This window comes from Epinephelus fuscoguttatus, linkage group LG16 (genome assembly GCF_011397635.1).
Source record: "Epinephelus fuscoguttatus linkage group LG16, E.fuscoguttatus.final_Chr_v1".
NCBI classification, from domain to species: Eukaryota; Metazoa; Chordata; class Actinopteri; order Perciformes; family Serranidae; genus Epinephelus; species Epinephelus fuscoguttatus.
Genome location: NC_064767.1, coordinates 1,896,027 through 1,915,531, shown reverse-complemented (window position 1 = coordinate 1,915,531; position 19,505 = coordinate 1,896,027). Strand labels below are relative to the sequence as shown.

Sequence of the window (19,505 nt, the reverse complement as noted above, 5' to 3'; positions counted from 1 at the left end):
GACCGTGATAATAATGTTTGTTCAGCCATAGTGTTTATAGGCTTTACAAACACCAGATTAGTCTAAACGGTGATACAGTGACGTGAAAAACGTGAGATATGCATATATATGTAGCTAAACTCCGCTGGTTTTCTACTCGGAAGTATTTGTGAACAACAGGGTGATTCCCTCAGAAGGGACACTAACAGCTCAAAGTACACATCAAATAAAATTTCTCCAAACACGTTTCTTGTTATTTTAGGTAGTTATTATCACGCTAATGTATGTTCAAGTGTCCATTTCCCCCGATAAGTTGGTTTTAATTCGTTATTTGATTCTATAAACACAGTCTGACCATCTCGAGCTTTTATTTTGGTACTTCCGGTGACCGGCAGTGTGAATTTGCATATTAGCTAAATATTTAGTTTCACCCAGAACATTTAGATTTAACATTTAGATTTAGATTTAGATTTAATATTTAGATTTATATTTATATTTAATATTTAGATTTAACATTTATATTTATATTTATATTTAGCATTTAGATTTAACATTTAGATTTATATTTATATTTAGCATTTAAATTTAACATTTAGATTTAGATTTATATTTAATATTTAGATTTAACATTTATATTTATATTTATATTTAATATTTAGATTTTACATTTATATTTATATTTATATTTAGCATTTAGATTTAGATTTAGATTTAATATTTAGATTTAACATTTAACATTTAGGTGCCACATTTAATATTTAGATTTAACTATTTAATATATTTCTAAGTTAACAAATATTGCTGTAAATGTGGTAAAAGGTGACGTTAAAAAATTCACAATACTTTTTTAAACATTGTTTGAAGCTAAATGTGGCAAAATGTTGATGTTATTTTCAGCGTGAGACACTTTACAAATGGCATACTGCAGAGGTCTGGGGAGCAGCTCCAGAGTTTTGGGACTAGTGTCAGAGGTTTGTGAGGAAGCTTCAGAGCTCTGGGTCTGGTGTATTGTCTGGTGACAGACCTCAGTTTTTTTTGCCCTTGTATATCACTTGGCTTTTTCAAATTTAAATGGGTTATTTGGGGGTTTGGACAATTTGAAGATATGATCTTCGGCTCTAATTGACATTCATTCATCTTCTAACCGCTTCATCCTCTTGAGGGTCGCGGGGGGGCTGGAGTCTATCCCAGCTGACACTGGGCGAGAGGCAGGGTTCACCCTGGACAGGTCGCCAGACTATCACAGGGCTGACACATAGAGACAGACAACCATTCACACTCACATTCACACCTACGGACAATTTAGAGTTATCAATTAACCTGCATGGGAGAAAGCCGGAGTGCCCGGAGAGAACCCACGCTGACACGGGGAGAACATGCAAACTCCGCACAGAAGGGCTCCCACGCCCGGGATCGAACCGGCAACCCTCTTGCTGTGAGGCGAGAGTGCTAACCACCACACCACCGTGCCGCCCTCTAATTGACAGTACTTCATAATATTTTACTCTTTTTTTTCATTTGTACATCAAACTGTTTTTGGAGAATATCATCTGCAGATTCATTGACAGTGAATTAATCATGTGTTGCAGCATAAAGACAAGTATACATGTATCTCTGTGTCAGACATTAGCTTCCTTGGTGCAGTGTGCACCTCACTGATTAAACGTTATCAGTTCAAATCCCAGCTGTGACAGAAAATATAGTGTTGAGTTCCCCTTATGTGACACATAACTCCATCTTGTTAAACCATAATCTTCAGCTGTCAGCACTCACACACATTTTCTTCAGTAAATTCAGTTCTAGTTAAACGTTGCTGTGTTGATCCTTTTCCTGTTGATAGCTGATAGTTTCTCCAGCAGCTGCTGAGGCTGAAGACTAAAAACTGAATTTCCCTCCCTGCTGGTCTTCCTCTCTGTGTGCTAGGAGCCGTAAGAGCCCAAAGTCTTCTCAACCTGACCCCAGCTGTGTGTCCCTTCAGACTGACCAGTCACATGAACATGGCATCGATGTTAAAGGACGAAAAGCCTCTGCTGCACAGTAAGCTGACATTAATATATAACTTGTTTTGTGCTGCTGTTATAATTGATTTATTATCCAGGTCTTGGTTAATTTACTCATCTATTTTTCTGTGTTTGACTGATGAGGGCAGGGATGTGGGTGGGAGTGGGTGAGCATGTATTGTATGTTTGTTATGTGATATTGTCTTTGTATGTAATGTTGTCTTGGTCAAGGGACCCCCTTGAAAAGGAGATGCTCAATCTCAAGGGGCTTTCCTTTAGTAAATTTCAAAAGAAGCTGACAGCTTCACAGTATAACTGCTCTTGTCTCCATCATCTTCATCATCTCAATGCCCGAAGTCTTACTTTCTGTAGTCACCCAGGAAGTGAGTACAGCCTCAATAGTCATTATTTTGTTTCTCAAAACAGACAACAAAGCAGACCTTCCAATTCTCTCATGTCAGTCGTTATACTCACTGCTCCGTCAACATGAGCTCTCTTCTGGAGGCCATCATCAACCCCAAAGAAAAACTCTGAAACATTAACACACCTGTTCTTTTTCTCAATCTGTAGAGTTTAAGACTGTTGCATCACCACCACCCACTGGATTGCAACAGTTTCACAGAGCAAACTATTTACAGTGTCCATTCAAATAGATCCCAATCAAGACATCTTATGTTTTGTAATCCAGACCCAATTATGATCTGCAAACCCTTTCCTCAGTGTAGTATCTAGATCTTCTCTGGATACGTCCACAACATTCAAGTGTTAATCCCCAGTATCCATCATCTTAATCCTTTCCAACTTCATCTGTATTTTAACAGCACAATTTATCACCATGGCAATAAATGCCCCAAAAACCCATTGTTGTCACTGCAGATATTCCGACCAACTCCATTTCTTTTCTGTTCCAATTCCTCTCGTACTGCCTCCATTTTGTTGTGTCTTTCCGTTCTGTTAGCAGCATCACTGTATGACAACTAGTGATGGCCAAATGAAGCCTCATGAAGCATTTTCTTTATTTTCTGAGCCCACTAGTTGGTGCTCTTGGTCTAAAGAGAGAGACTCAAAGAATAGAAATTCAATGTGCTTTCAACCTTTTGATGAACACAAAGCACCATCTAGTGGGCTCAGAAAATAAAGAAAATGCTTCATGAGGCCTCATTTGGCCATCACTAATTTCTGCCCTGATCTTATTTACACTCTCTTCATTAATTTTCTTTGGACACCGTGCTGACCCCACATGACAACTTTCCTTTGTACGGCGCCCCTACTAGAAGGACAGTTCATCTATATTCTCCAGCTCAAGACAGCAGAAAGAGCAGCAGCAAAGCAAAGATGGGGTTCATCAGCCATAACAAAACCAATGGGTCCAACAAACACAGACTTTTACCCCAGAGGGAGGTGTTCATAACCCGTAAGATTTTAAAGCCTAACCCTGTTCTTTTATCCTAAACCTCACCACATGCTTTTGTTGCCTAAACCCAACCATGTGTTTGTTGGTGAAGGAAAAAAAAAGTCAGTTCAGTGTCGTACCAGTGTAGTGTGTGTATTTGGAAAGATACTGTATGTAAACGTTAAATGTTGTATGTGGATGTGGGAAGTCCATGACCAAATGTCAATATCTGGTGAGGTTTGAGTGAGAATGTGCTGGCAGGGCTCTGGTATCATGTGAAAGATGGTTTTCAGACTTTGGTGGAAGATGTTCAGAGACTGTGCTGTCCTGACTTAGTGATGGTAATAATAATAATAATAATAATAATAATAATAATAATAATAGATTTTATTTGTAATGCCCTTTTCACCCTTGGATCTCAAAGTGCTACAGGTTAAAAGCATAATAAAAACAGAAAAAAACCCTATAATTATCTCAAATTAACAATCAAAGGCCTTTTTGAATAAAAAGGTTGTCAGGCCTGCTTTAAAAGAGCCCAGGCTCTGTGCAGCCCTCAGCTGGAGAGGGAGGTTGTTCCACAAACGTGGTGCGGCCGAGCAAAAGGCTCAGTCTCCCATGGTGCAGAGCTTGGTGCTGGGGACTCGGAGGAGGATGTATTGCGGCTTCTGGATGTTCTTGCCAGGAACCCGATGAAGAGTCCGTTGCAGTAGTCCAGTCTCGAGGAGATAAAGGCATGGACTAGCTTCTCTGCATCTGGAAGGGTTAAAGTGGGGCGGAGTCTGGAGATGTTGCGAAGATGGTAGAATGAGGTCTTGCACAGGTGTTTTATATGGTCATTGAAGGACAAGTGAGGGTCAAACCTAACCCCCAGATTTGTAACTGAGGAGGAGAGAGGTATGAGCTGGCTGTCGAAGGTAAGTTGGGATATGGGTGAAGACTGAACCTGGTGTGGGGTGCCAATGAGAAGTGCCTCTGTTTTATTGCTGTTCAGTTGGAGGAAGTTATTGTTCATCCATGCCTTTATGTCCTCGAGACAGGTGATGAGGGATGACAGGACTGCAGAGGGGTTTGGGGCAGTTCTGATGTAGAGTTGTGTGTCATCAGCATAGACTTCAGTAGGGAGTTCATTCCACCACAGAGGAACCAGAACAGAAAAGAGTCTTGACCCAGATCAAAGACCACACCACCAGGGACAGGGCAGCTAAATGTCCAGAGGTAAAGGAGGAGGGTAGGGTTTGATGGCTTGTTAGTATGAAGGACCAGCTGCAGAGGTCTGAAGACAAGCTGCAGATCAACAAGACAAAGATTTAGCACTATCAGAAACTGACCCTGCACTCAGATGTGCTGCGTCCAAAACCCAAAACAGGCCACAGTTTCAATTGGAGTGGCAGCTCAACAGTGTGAAGTCTTAGCACATCTGACTGACAACACACTGGTTAAACATTCACATACACTGAATACAAACAAGCATTGAGATAAAATAACTTTTATTATCCAATAAAACCAGTGAAATCAGAGACGGAAATCTTGTATGTTCAGTAAATGTCAGGGTTTCTGTCAGTTTCCAGCAGCAGAGAGAAAAGTCCCCTGTACCCAGCTGTGTGTCCATGAAGAGTGATCGGTCTATGGGTCATCTGATTGACTTGAAAGATGGACGTCCTTCTTCTGACCCACTGTAAGTACTTAAAACTGTCAACTGAAACAGATGGGCTATCAGTTACACAGACACAGAACTGGTCATCCATGATTTACAGTGTTGATTACATCTGGTTTTCATTACAATCAATTATGTCAGAGCACAACATCTTTAACTAACTGGTTAATTCATAACTTAAAGCAGTCTCCTGGTGCAAACACAATGTGAGCTAATTCTTTCACAGAGTCAACCAGGGGAGGCCAAAGTTTCAGATAGCTGCAGATTTTTGGGGACTGGCAGACAACTGGAGACTAGCTGAAGTCCTCTGGGCAGTAGTTCTAGATTTTTAAGGACTACCTGCAGCACTACGGCAAGTAGTTTCAGAAGCTTATGGTCCAGATGCAGAGGCTTGAGGACTCACTAAAGTGGTCTGGAAACAAATTAAAGAGGTTGTGGACTAGCTCCAGAGTTTTAGGTCAATTGCTGCAGAGGTTTTTGGACTACTTTCAAAAGGCTGCGTCCATGCTTCAGAGTTCTGGGAACAACCAGTGAAGGTATGTGGACTAGTGGCAGATGTTGGGGCCTAGCTACAGAGGTCTGTACACTAACTACAGAAGTTTAAGGACTACCTGCAGAGGTCTGGAGGCAGAGCGCAGTTTGTTGAAGAGTCAGTTAGTCAGTTAGTTTAAGAGTTCCCTTTTGAAGGGTTGCCCTTATGTCCTAGCCTTTGTAGGTAAGTAGTCTTTGGTTTCACAGATGCCTCCAGAAACACCCTCTGATTAAAGCTAAAGCCTCAGATTGCTAATTGCAATTATAATCAGGGAATGTAGTGCAGGCTCCACCCACAAATGACCAAGACAAAGCTTTATCACTGACAGAAACTGGCCGTGCTCCCAGATGTGCTGTGGCCCAAAGACAAAGAAAGGTCACAGTTTCAAGTGTAGGGGCAGGTCAACAGCATCAAGTGTAAGCCTGGCACTGGTATAAAATTCCAAAATTCTAAGTATCACATCAGATTGTGGTGATCCGTACCTTTAAGCACACACGCCGCTGCCTCACACACATCCAGCAGTCAGGTCAAGGAATATCTATGCTGTGTTTTATGCTGAATAGAAATCTATGTTCTATGTTCAGTAAATGTCAGTGTTTCTATCAGTTTCCAGCAGCAGAGGGAAAAGTCCCCTGTACCCAGCTGTGTGTCCATGAAGAGTGATCAGTCTATGGGTGGTCTGATTGACCTAAAAGATGTTCGTCCTTCTTATGACCCACTGTAAGTACTTAATGTAGGTTCAAAAGATGGATTTGCTGTGAGACAGAAATAGAATTGGTTGCCCATCATTTGTTTGCATCTGGTCTTCATCAGGATCAATCATGGCAGAACACTATATAACTCATAGTTGTAGACAACAGCAGATGAAGTGCTCATGTGGGTTGCAGTGTCATGGTACCCAGGAAGGTGCTCTTTGGTCAGGAAGTGTAGAACATCTTGAAAAAAACAAAATCCAAGGCAACTCTTCTCTGGTGCAAAAGTTAAAAAGCCTTTATTAAATGGCTAGTTCATGATGAACATTAAAATCACCAACATGTTTCGGCCATGCTCACTGGCCTTTATGAAGGCCAGTGAGCATGGCCATTTAATAAAGGCTTTTTAACTTTTGCACCAGAGAAGAGTTAACTCATAGTTGTGTTTGAAAATTATTAACTGTAAATAGTCTATGCTGCAAAAATAACATGAGTAGTAGAACTAAAATGGAAGGAGTCTCTGTACATATGTATGTCCTTTGATTTTCTTAAAACCCAAACAACTTCACGCATTGTGTGTATTGCTGAGGGACCCAGGGAAGTGCAGTGTCAAGTGTGACCACTTGAGATCTATGGGACACAATTATTGATAGAGCATTGTTAGCATACTGTGTAGTGTATTGAGGGGGGACCTCGCTTAACTGTTACACTGGTGAACGGCATGCTGGGTACAGCCTTCTCTTCATCACTTGCTATAGTACATTCAAGAACGGAAGAAGAAAGAAACACTCGTGGGATCTTACACTGTAGCAAATTCAAACATTTCAAGCATCAGTGATGTAACTTTTGGAATTAATGCTTTTGTTCCCAGATGTAGCCTTCTCTAAAAAAGCTAGCTGTTAGCAAATGACATATATACTCTCGCACTGTTAGGGCAAACAATTATTGGTGGGTGTATTGTTCAGGACGCAAAAAAGAAGGAAACTGCAAGCAACAATACCAGAGGCCAAACAGTTGGCTCGTTTCAAAAAGCACTGCACTAATTCTTTCTAATTCCTCCACAGAGTGGACCAGGAGAGCTCAGAGGTTCCCAGTGCTCAGTCTGCCCAGCAGCATCAAACACACCTGGACTCCATATTTATGGTCTGTACATGTACAACAACTACTTTGACATCTATTCTGTTCACAATCATCTCCATGCTGCACTTTTTACACCAGTGGATTGTCAGTGTGTCCAACATGGATCTGATGTTTGAGTGTGTCATTCATATAATATTCTGTTCCAGCTGCTGGAGGAGAACATCCTCACTTTTGTGAAGAACCAGCTGAAGAAGATCCAGAAGGTTCTGAGTTCAGATTACCCAGAATGCTTAGAGAGTCAGAGGGAGGATGAGGAGGTGTTGGATGGTGAGGATGAAGAGCAGAGGAGGAGCAGCAGAGAGGCATTTCTGAAGATCACACTGAACTTCCTGAGGAGAATGAAGCAGGAGGAGCTGGCTGACTGTCTGCAGAGCAGTAAGAGGATTTCTATAAAGATTTAACATGATGGATAAATGGGACGTTTACTAATGTCTCAAGAGACGGACCAAAATATATTCATATACTCATTCTTTGAGGAAATGACATGTTGAAATATTTTCTTTGTCTTACTGATCTTCTTTGTTGTGTTCATTCAGGAAGTTATTCTGCAGTCTGTCAGCGTAAACTGAAATCTAACCTGCAGAAGAAGTTCCAGTGTGTTTTTGAGGGGATCGCTAAAGCAGGAAACCCAACCCTTCTGAATCAGATCTACACAGAGCTCTACATCACAGAGGAGGGACTGCAGAGGTCAATGATGAACATGAGGTCAGACAGATTGAAACAGCATCCAGGAAACCACACAGACCAGAAACAACCATCAGACAAGAAGACATCTTTAAAGCCTCACCTGGAAGAGATGATCCAATCAGAACAGTGATGACAAAGGGAGTGGCTGGCATTGGGAAAACAATCTTAACACAGAAGTTCACTCTGGACTGGGCTGAAGACAAAGCCAACCAGGACATACAGTTGACATTTCCATTCACTTTCAGAGAGCTGAATGTGCTGAAAGAGAAAAAGTACAGCTTGGTGGAACTTGTTCATCACTTCTTTCCTGAAACCAAAGAAGCAGGAATCTGCAGGTTTGAAGAGTTCCAGGTTGTGTTCATCTTTGATGGTCTGGATGAGTGTCGACTTCCTCTGGACTTCCACAACAATGAGATCCTGACTGATGTTACAGAGTCCACCTCAGTGGATGTGCTGCTGACAAACCTCATCAGGGGGAAGCTGCTTCCCTCTGCTCGCCTCTGGATAACCACACGACCTGCAACAGCCAATCAGATCCCTCCTGACTGTGTTGACATGGTGACAGAGGTCAGAGGGTTCACTGACCCACAGAAGGAGGAGTACTTCAGGAAGAGATTCAGAGATGAGGAGCAGGCCAGCAGAATCATCTCCCACATCAAGACATCACGAAGCCTCCACATCATGTGCCACATCCCAGTCTTCTGCTGGATCACTGCTACAGTTCTGGAGGATGTGATGAAGAGCAGAGAGGAAGGAGAGCTGCCCAAGACCCTGACTGACATGTACATCCACTTCCTGGTGGTTCAGACCAAAGTGAAGAACATCAAGTATGATGGAGGAGAGACAGATCATCACTGGAGTCCAGAGAGCAGGAAGATGATTGAGTCTCTGGGAAAACTGGCTTTTGATCAGCTGCAGAAAGGCAACCTGATCTTCTATGAATCAGACCTGACAGAGTGTGGCATCGATATCAGAGCAGCCTCAGTGTACTCAGGAGTGTTCACACAGATCTTTAAAGAGGAGAGAGGACTGTACCAGGACAAGGTCTTCTGCTTCGTCCATCTGAGTGTTCAGGAGTTTCTGGCTGCTCTTCATGTCCATCTGACCTTCATCAACTCTGGAGTCAATCTGATGGAAGAACAACAAACAACATCCATGTGGTCTAAAGTCTTCAGAGACAAACAGAATCTGAAGTATCTCCACCAGAGTGCTGTGGACAAGGCCTTACAGAGTCCAAATGGACACCTGGACTTGTTCCTCCGCTTCCTCCTGGGTCTCTCACTGCAGACCAATCAGAGACACCTACAAGGTCTGCTGAGACAGACAGGAAGTAGCTCACAGACCAATCAGGAAACAGTCCAGTACATCAAGAAGAAGATCAGCCAGGATCTGTCTGCAGAGAGAAGCATCAATCTGTTCCACTGTCTGAATGAACTGAATGATCGTTCTCTAGTGGAGGAGATCCAACAGTCCCTGAGTTCAGGACGTCTCTCCACAGATAAACTGTCTCCTGCTCAGTGGTCAGCTCTGGTCTTCATCTTACTGTCATCAGAAGAAGATCTGGACGTGTTTGACCTGAAGAAATACTCTGCTTCAGAGGAGGCTCTTCTGAGGCTGCTGCCAGTGGTCAAAGCCTCCAACAAAGCTCTGTAAGTACAGAGACAGCTGGATTCATATATCATAACTTAAATGCTCTGTTGTCTTTTCAACTAATTGCTTGTGTTTTCTGCATTATCGTCTCTTCAGGCTGAGTGGCTGTAACCTCTCAGAGAGAAGCTGTGAAGCTCTGTCCTCAGTTCTCAGCTCCCAGTCCTCCAGTCTGAGACACCTGGACCTGAGTAACAACCACCTGAAGGATTCAGGAGTGAAGCTTCTGTCTGATGGACTGAAGAGTTCACACTGTACACTGGAAACTCTCAGGTCAGATCAAGCTGCAGACCATCTGAAATGATTTCACATATTTCTCTAAACTATATCATGTTATTTGGATTGACTCCTTATTTTTGAGTTAATCATAAATAACTGTGAGGATTTTAATCTGTGCTCAGAAGAGATTATACTGTAGATCACCAAATTTAGTGGGTCCTCACTTGTTACCATCTGGATGAAGTTGATATTTCAGTTTTACTGAACAAATTTAAAGTGTTCTTCTTGACTCAGTGTTATAATGCAGGTCTGTTAGTTTCCTGTGAGCTAAAGTACTAACTGAGATCTTTGTTCCTTTAGATATGACTTTAGTCCAGACTCATTAATCAAAGAGGATTACATTTGAACACAAATTAATTTTTTTTTCCTTCTTGTTGATTGTTGTCTCTGTAGGCTGAGTGTCTGTGACCTCTCAGAGAGAAGCTGTGAAGCTCTGTCCTCAGTTCTCAGCTCCCAGTCCTCCAGTCTGAGACACCTGGACCTGAGTAACAACCACCTGAAGGATTCAGGAGTGAAGCTTCTGTCTGATGGACTGAAGAGTTCACACTGTACACTGGAAACTCTCAGGTCAGGATTCATCAACATGTTCAACTGATGGCCACTTAAATCCTGATTTATGTAGGGGAAATACCTCTTTGAGAATATTTGCACTTGTAATGAATTTTGAGGCACCACCCTCCTAATGAGGGAAGCGACTAATCAAATTAATAACGCCATAAATCACTTATTAATTAGTCAGCACACTTATCAAAAATGAATCAATCTCAATATCTGGGTTATGAATTCTCTATACAGTGATCTCAGCTCCTGTCCAAAAGATATACACACAGACAACGACTTGGATAAATGAAGATTTATTTAAGCTAAATAGGTAACAACTGAATAAATGACTGGCAAATGATGATTATATGACACAACACAAAATTAACAGTATATAAATGGAATGAAAATGAGAAATAACACTTGTGTGAGTTATTTAGTTTGGCGATAGTGGGACAGTATGTTAATGTACATTATAAATGGGGAACGGAGGAAGGCGCAAAACCATTCATGCAGCCTAATAAAACCTAAATTAAAATCAGGATCATTAACTTAGTCTCCTGCTCGACCTCACTCTTCACTGCACAGCGGCTCACTTAAGTTATGGAAGTTTAGGCCTACTTTGAGCAGCAGGGATCAAAGGCAAAGCTCCTCTTGGGGCCCCTGACTGTCGCTTTGCAGCTCCCGGACTTTTCAGCAGTATGGAACAGCTGTCTCATAGCAGAGCGGGATCAGTTGAATTTGCGATGTCCTGCGGGTGCCCCAATGGGTTGGTTCACGTTGCAGAAGGCCTTTGGGCTTGGCACGAGGACCACTGTGGCTGGCAGTCGCTGGTTCCGATGAATCTGGAGCGAAGAGGTCGGCAGGTGCTGGTCTACTTCGTTCTGGTTACTCGCTTATAATAATGGTGAAAACAACATTGTTGGCCATTCGATATTGTTGTCAAAGTTATTACGCGCAAAAATATTTAAAACGCTGGAGATAAAAGAGAACTGGATCGACAAAATTTAAAAGTTCAAAATAACTTTGATCGTGAGCACAAAAGAGTTAAGAGAGTAATAGAAAATTACGCAGGACAAGAAGGTAAAACACGAATAAGCACGGCAGAACTAACAGCAAGAATAACAGGGAATAACTAACAAAAGACTAGAAGAAGCTAAGAACTACCGAAGACCGGAAAAGACTGGAAAAGGTTGCAAAAAGACTAACTAGACTAAAAGACTAACAAAGACTGCCTTGAGCCGCTCCGAGCGCATGGGTATTTGACTGGCCAAAAAGTGGGCGGATTTAATCAGGGAGGCTCCTCTCGCAGTGAAAATAGTCAACGTGTTATTTTGGGGAAACTTAAAGCTTTTCTTATACGAGGTCGTGTACTTTGATATGTTACGCGTGAGGAACACATACTCTTCCCACTATGGTCAACATTGACTCTTAATCATCCAATTAAACATGCAGATTAACATTAAATCAAAATACAATTATTATGCCGTGGTATCAGCTAGCCTACGTCAAATACACACACTCTAGATTAACTCAATGACAATATATAATGAAAACAAAATGAAGAAGCACGTATTCATGCAGACAAGTTGCTTAATAATTTCCAATTATATCTTCATTCAAACTATATAAAGTTTACTTCCTTGCGGTAACTCTTCTTAACTCCGCCACAAGATGGCAGTATGGCTACATGTTAAAGAGGGGTTAACAGTTGAAACTAAAATTGAATTCTGCAACTTATCAATCTTTTCTTTTACAGGGTTAAAGCAAAGCATCATTCACATAAACATGATTATGCACGTGTACAAGTCAGGACATGGCAAACGACCAACAAAGAGGATCAAAAAAAGGAATAATCTCACTTCCAACATACATTTGAATTTTATCACACAGAGGCATTTGGTCAGAGAGGGGGTGGCGTCCCCTGGGGTCACAAGAAGTAGCAGGAAATTGGAGTTGAAAGGAGCATTGTTTGAGTTAGCAGCATGTTAATCCAGGCGTTGCCTCAGAGAGGAGGGGACCCTTTGATAAATTAATGACTTACAAAGTCATTTGAGCCATCTCAAATGACCTCTCTATCTCCCTTTTGGTACCAGGAAGTCTGCATCTCTCCTGACCGGAGTAAGTTCGGGGGCGGGGTAATAAACATTTGACCCTGCTGATGAGTTGAGGAAAGTTATGCTCCTACATTTACATTCGTTGATAAACTCATAACCATCACAGGATTGTCTCTGCTGATATGATTTCAAAACAGTTGTGTTTTATGTTTCAGTCTCTTTCCATCAACATGTTTTATGTTGTTTTTTTCTCTGTTGTTGGAACTTGAAATATCAGAGAGGAATCAGTAATGTTGTCAGATAGTTGGTGGACATTAGTGGGTGTTTGGTTGGGACTAGAAAAAAGTCAGTAATAATGTTGATGTAACCCCACAGTAGGCGACAGTATGGCAGTACTGTGGTACCCACCCTCACATTATGTAACGTGTGTCAATGTGGTCATGCTGCAGGTTTGTGGGCTCATATGAAACAATAGTGGGGGATGTTTTGGTCTTCATCATCTGCCACCAGTGGGTGTCATCATAATGGGAATGTTTCCTGATTTAAAAGGAGTTTAGCTTCACCTGGATTTGGTTTGTTTTGCACTGACAGAGAGTTCCCTGGCTGATAAGAGTCGACTTGTAGTGGGACTCACCACAGAAACTAAAGGTGACAGTCAGCCACAGATGCTCAATGAAGAACTAACAGCTGATTGTGGACGTGGTGTGTCAGAGACCAAAGAGCTTTATTTAGAACTGGACCAACATTATGGGGAAACAGGCAGTGCACTGTGGCTGCAGATGGACTTTGACTGGAATATTTGATATCCAGATTACAGATGATAAAAACCAGTGCTGACTGTTGCTAGGAGACAGGATGTGAACAGCAACCCTAACCCATCCATCCATCCACCCCGACCTCCTCCATCAGAGGTTGTGTCTCCTTTACTTGTGACAGACAACAGTCATTATGACACAAACAAAGGAGGTCACTCATCAGGAGTAAAACAGGTGGTTTCAAAGCTCCAATAATCAATACTTGTATATTGACAATGGATCAGCTGACTGTAATGGTCAAGTGTTGTGTGGTGGTGATGAACCCACAGTAAACTGTTGAAACACCACCTGCTCAGGTACACTGAACTAAAACAATATCAGCTGATTAATAATAAGTGATGAACATGTCAGTCCATGTGGAGACAATAACAAAGCTGTGTGTATGAGAGTGATGTAATGTCCATGTTTCCATGGTGAAAGAGGAAGTGCTGCTCTGACCCCCTCCTCCTTTCAGGGTGGAGCCTGCTGGAGTCCGATGGTTGAGACCAGGTCTGAGGAAGTGTAAGTGTGTTTTTCATTTGATCTTCAAACTGTGACATCACTCATTCAAATCTCTGATGTCATCATCAGAGTGATGATAGATGAATAACTGCAGCTGTATTGTGTCTTCTTCTCTCCATCAGATTCCTGTGAACTCACAATCGACACAAACACAGTGAACAGACACCTCAAACTGTCTGACAACAACAGGAAGGTGACACATGTGGAGGAGGATCAGTCATATCCTGATCATCCAGACAGGTTTGACCACTGGGCTCAGCTGCTGTGTAGAACTGGTCTGACTGGTCGCTGTTACTGGGAGGTCGAGTGGAGAGGAAGAGTTTATATATCAGTGAGTTACAGAGGAATCAGGAGGAGAGGAGACAGAGCTGACTGTGTGTTTGGAAGGAATGATCAGTCCTGGAGTCTGAGCTGCTCTGATGGTCGTTACACTGTCAGGCACAAAAACAGAGTAACATATATCTCCTCCTCCTCCTCCTCCTCCTCTGTCTCTGGTAGAGTAGCAGTGTATGTGCACTGTCCTGCTGGCACCCTGTCCTTCTTCAGAGTCTCCTCTGACACACTGATCCACCTCCACACCTTCAACACCACATTCACTGAACCTCTTTATCCTGGGTTCAGGCTCAGGTCACCTGGTTCCTCAGTGTCTCTGTGTTCTCTGTAGGAGGGAGAGTCTCCTCCTGTTAGAGAAACTTTCTCACTGCTGAACAGATAGTTCAGTCTGTACAGGACTTGTTGAGTTCTTGAGACAAAATGACGCTACAACCTTCAGTGGAAACTAAAATCATCAACCCACTGAGGGCTGGATTAAAAATCACACCAAAAATCAAAGTAAAAAATTGAAATCACAGCTGATCCAACTCATCCACTCTGGATACATGAGGCCAGGCATTGTCCTGCACCAGGAGGAACCCAGGGCCCTCTGCACCAGGAAGAACCCAGGGCCCTTTGCACCAGGAGGAACCCAGGGCCCTCTGCACCAGGAAGAACCCAGGGCCCTTTGCACCAGGAGGAACCCAGGGCCCACAGAGGAGACAGAGACACAGAACACTGAATGATCACTGAATGAGACAACAATGTTCCACTATACCTCAAAATAGAATATCATTTTCAGTATTATAATTTTCTTTCATACAATTCAAACTGACATAAGGAAATGAAAAGAAAACAAAAATGTAAATGTTAAAATGCACAAATTCAAGTGCTGATAAAAAAAAGAAATGGAATAAGACAGAATAAAAAAGTTTATAAAAACAGAAGGTCTCTTCTTTAGTTTGATGTATATACTGTTTACATATTCATTCATTCATCTTTTAACCGCTTCATCCTCTTGAGGGTCGCGGGGGGGCTGGAGCCTATCCCAGCTGACATCGGGCGAGAGGCAGGGTACACCCTGGACAGGTCGCCAGACTATCACAGGGCTGACACATAGAGACAGACAACCATTCACACTCACATTCACACCTATGGACAATTTAGAGTTACCAATTAACCTGCATGTCTTTGGACTGTGGGAGGAAGCCGGAGTGCCCGGAGAGAACCCGGAAGGGCTCCCACGCCCGGGATCGAACCGGCAACCCTCTTGCTGTGAGGCGAGAGTGCTAACCACCACACCACCGTGCCGCCCTTGTTTACATATTCATAGAACAAATTATTCTGTGGGTCTTGAAAGATCAGTGAATATGATCAAACATGCTGCGGTGGCTGGAAACTTAAAAATAATACTCTGGTGGGGAAAGTGTTCAGATGAAGACACAGCGATGCACAGGGCTCTCATCCACAACAAGGAACTTTGACTACATTTGTGAACCTGTGCTTCTGTACACAGAAAATGAAAGCAGAGAATTTAAGGGATATATTTCCAACAAGTAAAACTCATTTTACAATAAGTTAATAATACTTGTGTTTTTTTGGGATGTTGTGTGATATTTTGAAATAAATGTCAACAAGCCCCAGAGTCTTATTTTGCTACTTTCCCCTTTGTGTCAGGACACTTCCTGCCAAATGTCATACTTGTATGACTATTTATGTCGACGTAGTGCCCTAATATTTGCATTTACATCATTTCACCAGAAGCATGTCCCAAAAAGGGGTTTTAGGCCCCCTGAGACCAAACGGCCCCGAGCTGGGGGTGCTGGTTATCAACTTATGATGGCCCAGGGTATATACAGGCTAACAGGAAGTAATGATGAAACAAAGGTGGCAGAAAACATCATGAGGGCTGGACCTGGCTCCTGGCCTAATACATATTTAGAAGTCAACAAACTATCTTACTCAATTCAACCTGAACAACAAAGGTTGAAACATTTAGAAAGGTTGCCAAAATCAAACAGACACACCAACATAATATTTCAATGCAACAGGCAGCAGTTCAGGCTGTGAGACAGCACCAATCAATATTCAACTGTCAAGTCAATCAAACTCCCCTTGTTAACCCTGTTATATTGGTAAAGCGCCCTCTAGTGGCAGAATCCACCATGACTTGGCACACACCTGTAGCGCAGCCACCTTCAAAAACACACTCTAAATGAACCCAGAATCAATGAAACAATGAGTCTCCTGAAAGGAGCAAACCAACAACAGGGAAACTAAAAACATGCAGACACTCATATCACTTATTCCTACAATTATACAAAGGAGATTTGGGGAGAAATTGCTTTTACAATCAGCATTAAAAACGGCAACACAGCACACATTGTACATAAATAGCAAAATGCAGTGAAAGGCACATTTCACTTCAACCAAACTATGACAGAGGAATAATCATTCTGCACTTACATTATCATGGACGCACATGAAGACAAATAAAGTCCACAGATTGATGAGACAGAGTGCAGTTAGGAGTCCAGAAATACCTGTGTGTCTTCCTACTAGAAAAAGTCCCACAATGCTCTGTGGCTATGACGTCATATTTCTGGGCCTTTTTTACACCTTCAGTCCCTTTTTGCATTTTATATCTTCCTCTTCTCTTTTGTCTGCAAACAGGAACCAGCGTCCAGACATGCACAGCTCTGCCTTTATTTGCTTTAAACATACTATACTGTGAGTTGTTCTGACACACTGTAGTGTGACTTTTTAACAGGTGTTTCAACATGTTTTTTTATGAACTTGTTTTAACATTATTTTGAGTCTTTTTGACACACTATACTGTGACTCTGTGACTTGTGTAGACGTCACATTTTAGCACTTATTTAATGTTTCACTGAGCACTTTTCATTCTGCAGACTGAAGGATTGCCCCCCCCGATCTTCATCAAATTATTTCCAAATTAAATGAATTGAGTGGGAGGATCCACCTGCAGAAAGGGTCATTTCATTATGATTATTATTATTTTAATTTATACAAACTGACATAAGGTATCTTTTTTCGTCATCTTTTTCTATTGTTCAATGGGATGATCTGAGAGGTGGGTCTTCTGTGGTGGTCACGACAACAAGTTTACAGTTGGTTAACAATGGAGGAGAAACTGGTGGTAGTGGTTGCTGGATACCCAGAGCTATACGGCCTGATGATAGACAGCAGGTTGTCAAACTGCCCCTGAGTCATCCTAAAATATGCTTGTAAACGTCCATGATGGAGGTGAAGCTCCTGGACCAACTGGTGGTACTCCCCATGAGCTACAGACAGTACCCTCTGCCTCAACATGGCAGCAACTACACACTGATTACTGCGGGATAAATAAAATAAAATAAAATAAAATAAGTGGCAAACAATTTAAAAAAGGCAGTGTGGCACGCCTCCAGTTTTTCAACCTGCAAAACACTTTTGTGTGTGATCGGGGCCTTAAAAGGGTTTTTGGGGGAGTGTCCTTATCTGCTGTGAGGGTCTGAGGACAGAAGGTATGTCGTACAGATTGTAAAGTCCCATGACACAAAGTGTGATTTGTGATACTGGGATATATACGTGACATTGACTTGATGTGATTTGAAGAACACAATACAAAGAATAGCACAAAAACAAATGTAACTAGGAACATAAAAGTCAAAAAGTATGTCTTTTTAAGAGCAGCCATACAAGTGTGTAAACTGCAGTTCAATTAAACACACCTGGACCACAAACTGCAAAATATTCATCAAGCTTAATGGGACACCAGAGGAGGCCAAAGTGTTGATGGTAAGAAGTATGGAGGAGCTGGACAAATACTGATGATCAACATGAGCTGGACTGGAAGGTAACAAATCTCTTTACACACAACCATGACACACACTGAAAGAATTCACTCATCCACATCTGGAGGCAATAGTAGCACAACTCAGAGGATCAGTGAACATGACAACCTGCAGCTGCAAACATTTCAATACACTGATCACAATTCACTGGATATGGACAACTACTTCTTCAACTCCATCAATAATAACTGCTGCTATTACACTGATTAACAATATAACTGCATCAATAAAGATGGTAGATGATTAATTATACACATTAACAGCAGGAGTCTGTATGCAAATGTTACAAGCATCAAGGATTCCCTGAGTCAATTTACACACTTATTCAACATCAATATCTGAAACATGAATCAACATGGAAAAAGGGGTGGACTTTGAGCTGGAGGGGTTTGAGTTTATGCACATGGATCGGCAGAATAAAGGTGGAGGGGGAGTTGCAATCTATGTGGACAGAAATCTGAACTTCAGGGTGTTGGACAATATGTCAGGTGTTGTTAACAACACGCTTGAATGCAAATCAATTGAAATATACAAAGAGAAAAATAAATCTGTAATTATCAGCTGCATATACAGGACACCAGGTTCCAGTATTGAACTGTTCAAGGACTGGATGGAGGAAATGTTTGCAAAAAAAGTCATAAAACCATTTTCATCTGTGGAGACTTCAATATCGACCTGCTTCATCCAAATAAACACAAAATGACCGATGATTTCATTCATACAATAAACAGTATGAACTTATATCCAAATATCACCAGACCCACCCCGATAACTTCCCACTGTGCCACGCTAATCAACAATATATTCACAACTGACATGATGAACAACACAATAAGTGGACTATTAATCAGTGATATCAGTGACCATTTGCCAATTTTTACAGTATTTGACAGCAGCTACAAGACGAATCAACCTGATGACAAAACAGTACACAGAAGAGTGAGAACAGAGGAATCAATAATAGCATTCAAAAATGACTTCATGGCACAAAACTGGGACACCATATACAACAGCAATAACATTAATTGTGCATATGAGGAATTCTTCATAATATTTAGAAGATTATAGGATAAAAACTGTCCTATAAAAATCATCACTAGGAGACTAAAATATGCAGATCGTCCTTGGATCACAAAGGGGTTACAAAATGCCTGCAAAAAGAAAAATACACTTTATAGAGAATTCATGAGACAGAGAACTGAGGAGGCAGAATATAAATATAAAAAATATAAAAACAAGTTCACTAATATTATAAGAATAACAAGGAAAGAATATTAAAACAAACTATTAGATGATAACAAGAATAACATTAAAGGTATATGGAAAATATTGAACACTAATAAAAATGGTTCTAGATTACTCTAAATATTTGATAAGTGATTACACTGAAAAGTATAATATGAATTAAGTGGTTAATGGT

General features: G+C 41.5%; 1 protein-coding gene, 1 long non-coding RNA gene and 1 pseudogene across 2 annotated transcripts in view; 2 read left to right on the top strand and 1 right to left on the bottom strand.

Moving 5' to 3' along the window:
- The window catches only part of LOC125903020 (NLR family CARD domain-containing protein 3-like), an 82,415-nt pseudogene that overhangs the window by 2,625 nt on the left and 60,285 nt on the right, over window positions 1-19,505 (top strand).
- The window catches only part of LOC125903049 (uncharacterized), a 49,003-nt gene continuing 37,566 nt past the window's right edge, over window positions 8,069-19,505 (bottom strand). The window contains exon 2 of the long non-coding RNA XR_007451234.1: window positions 8,069-8,177. This is a non-coding gene — a long non-coding RNA (uncharacterized LOC125903049). The remainder of the gene's footprint in view (window positions 8,178-19,505) is intronic.
- LOC125903027 (NLR family CARD domain-containing protein 3-like) overlaps window positions 8,921-19,505 on the top strand; it is a 29,171-nt gene continuing 18,586 nt past the window's right edge. The window contains exon 1 of the mRNA XM_049599617.1: window positions 8,921-9,386. Coding sequence (XP_049455574.1) covers window positions 8,954-9,386 — 433 coding nt within the window. The 5' untranslated portion in view covers window positions 8,921-8,953. The remainder of the gene's footprint in view (window positions 9,387-19,505) is intronic.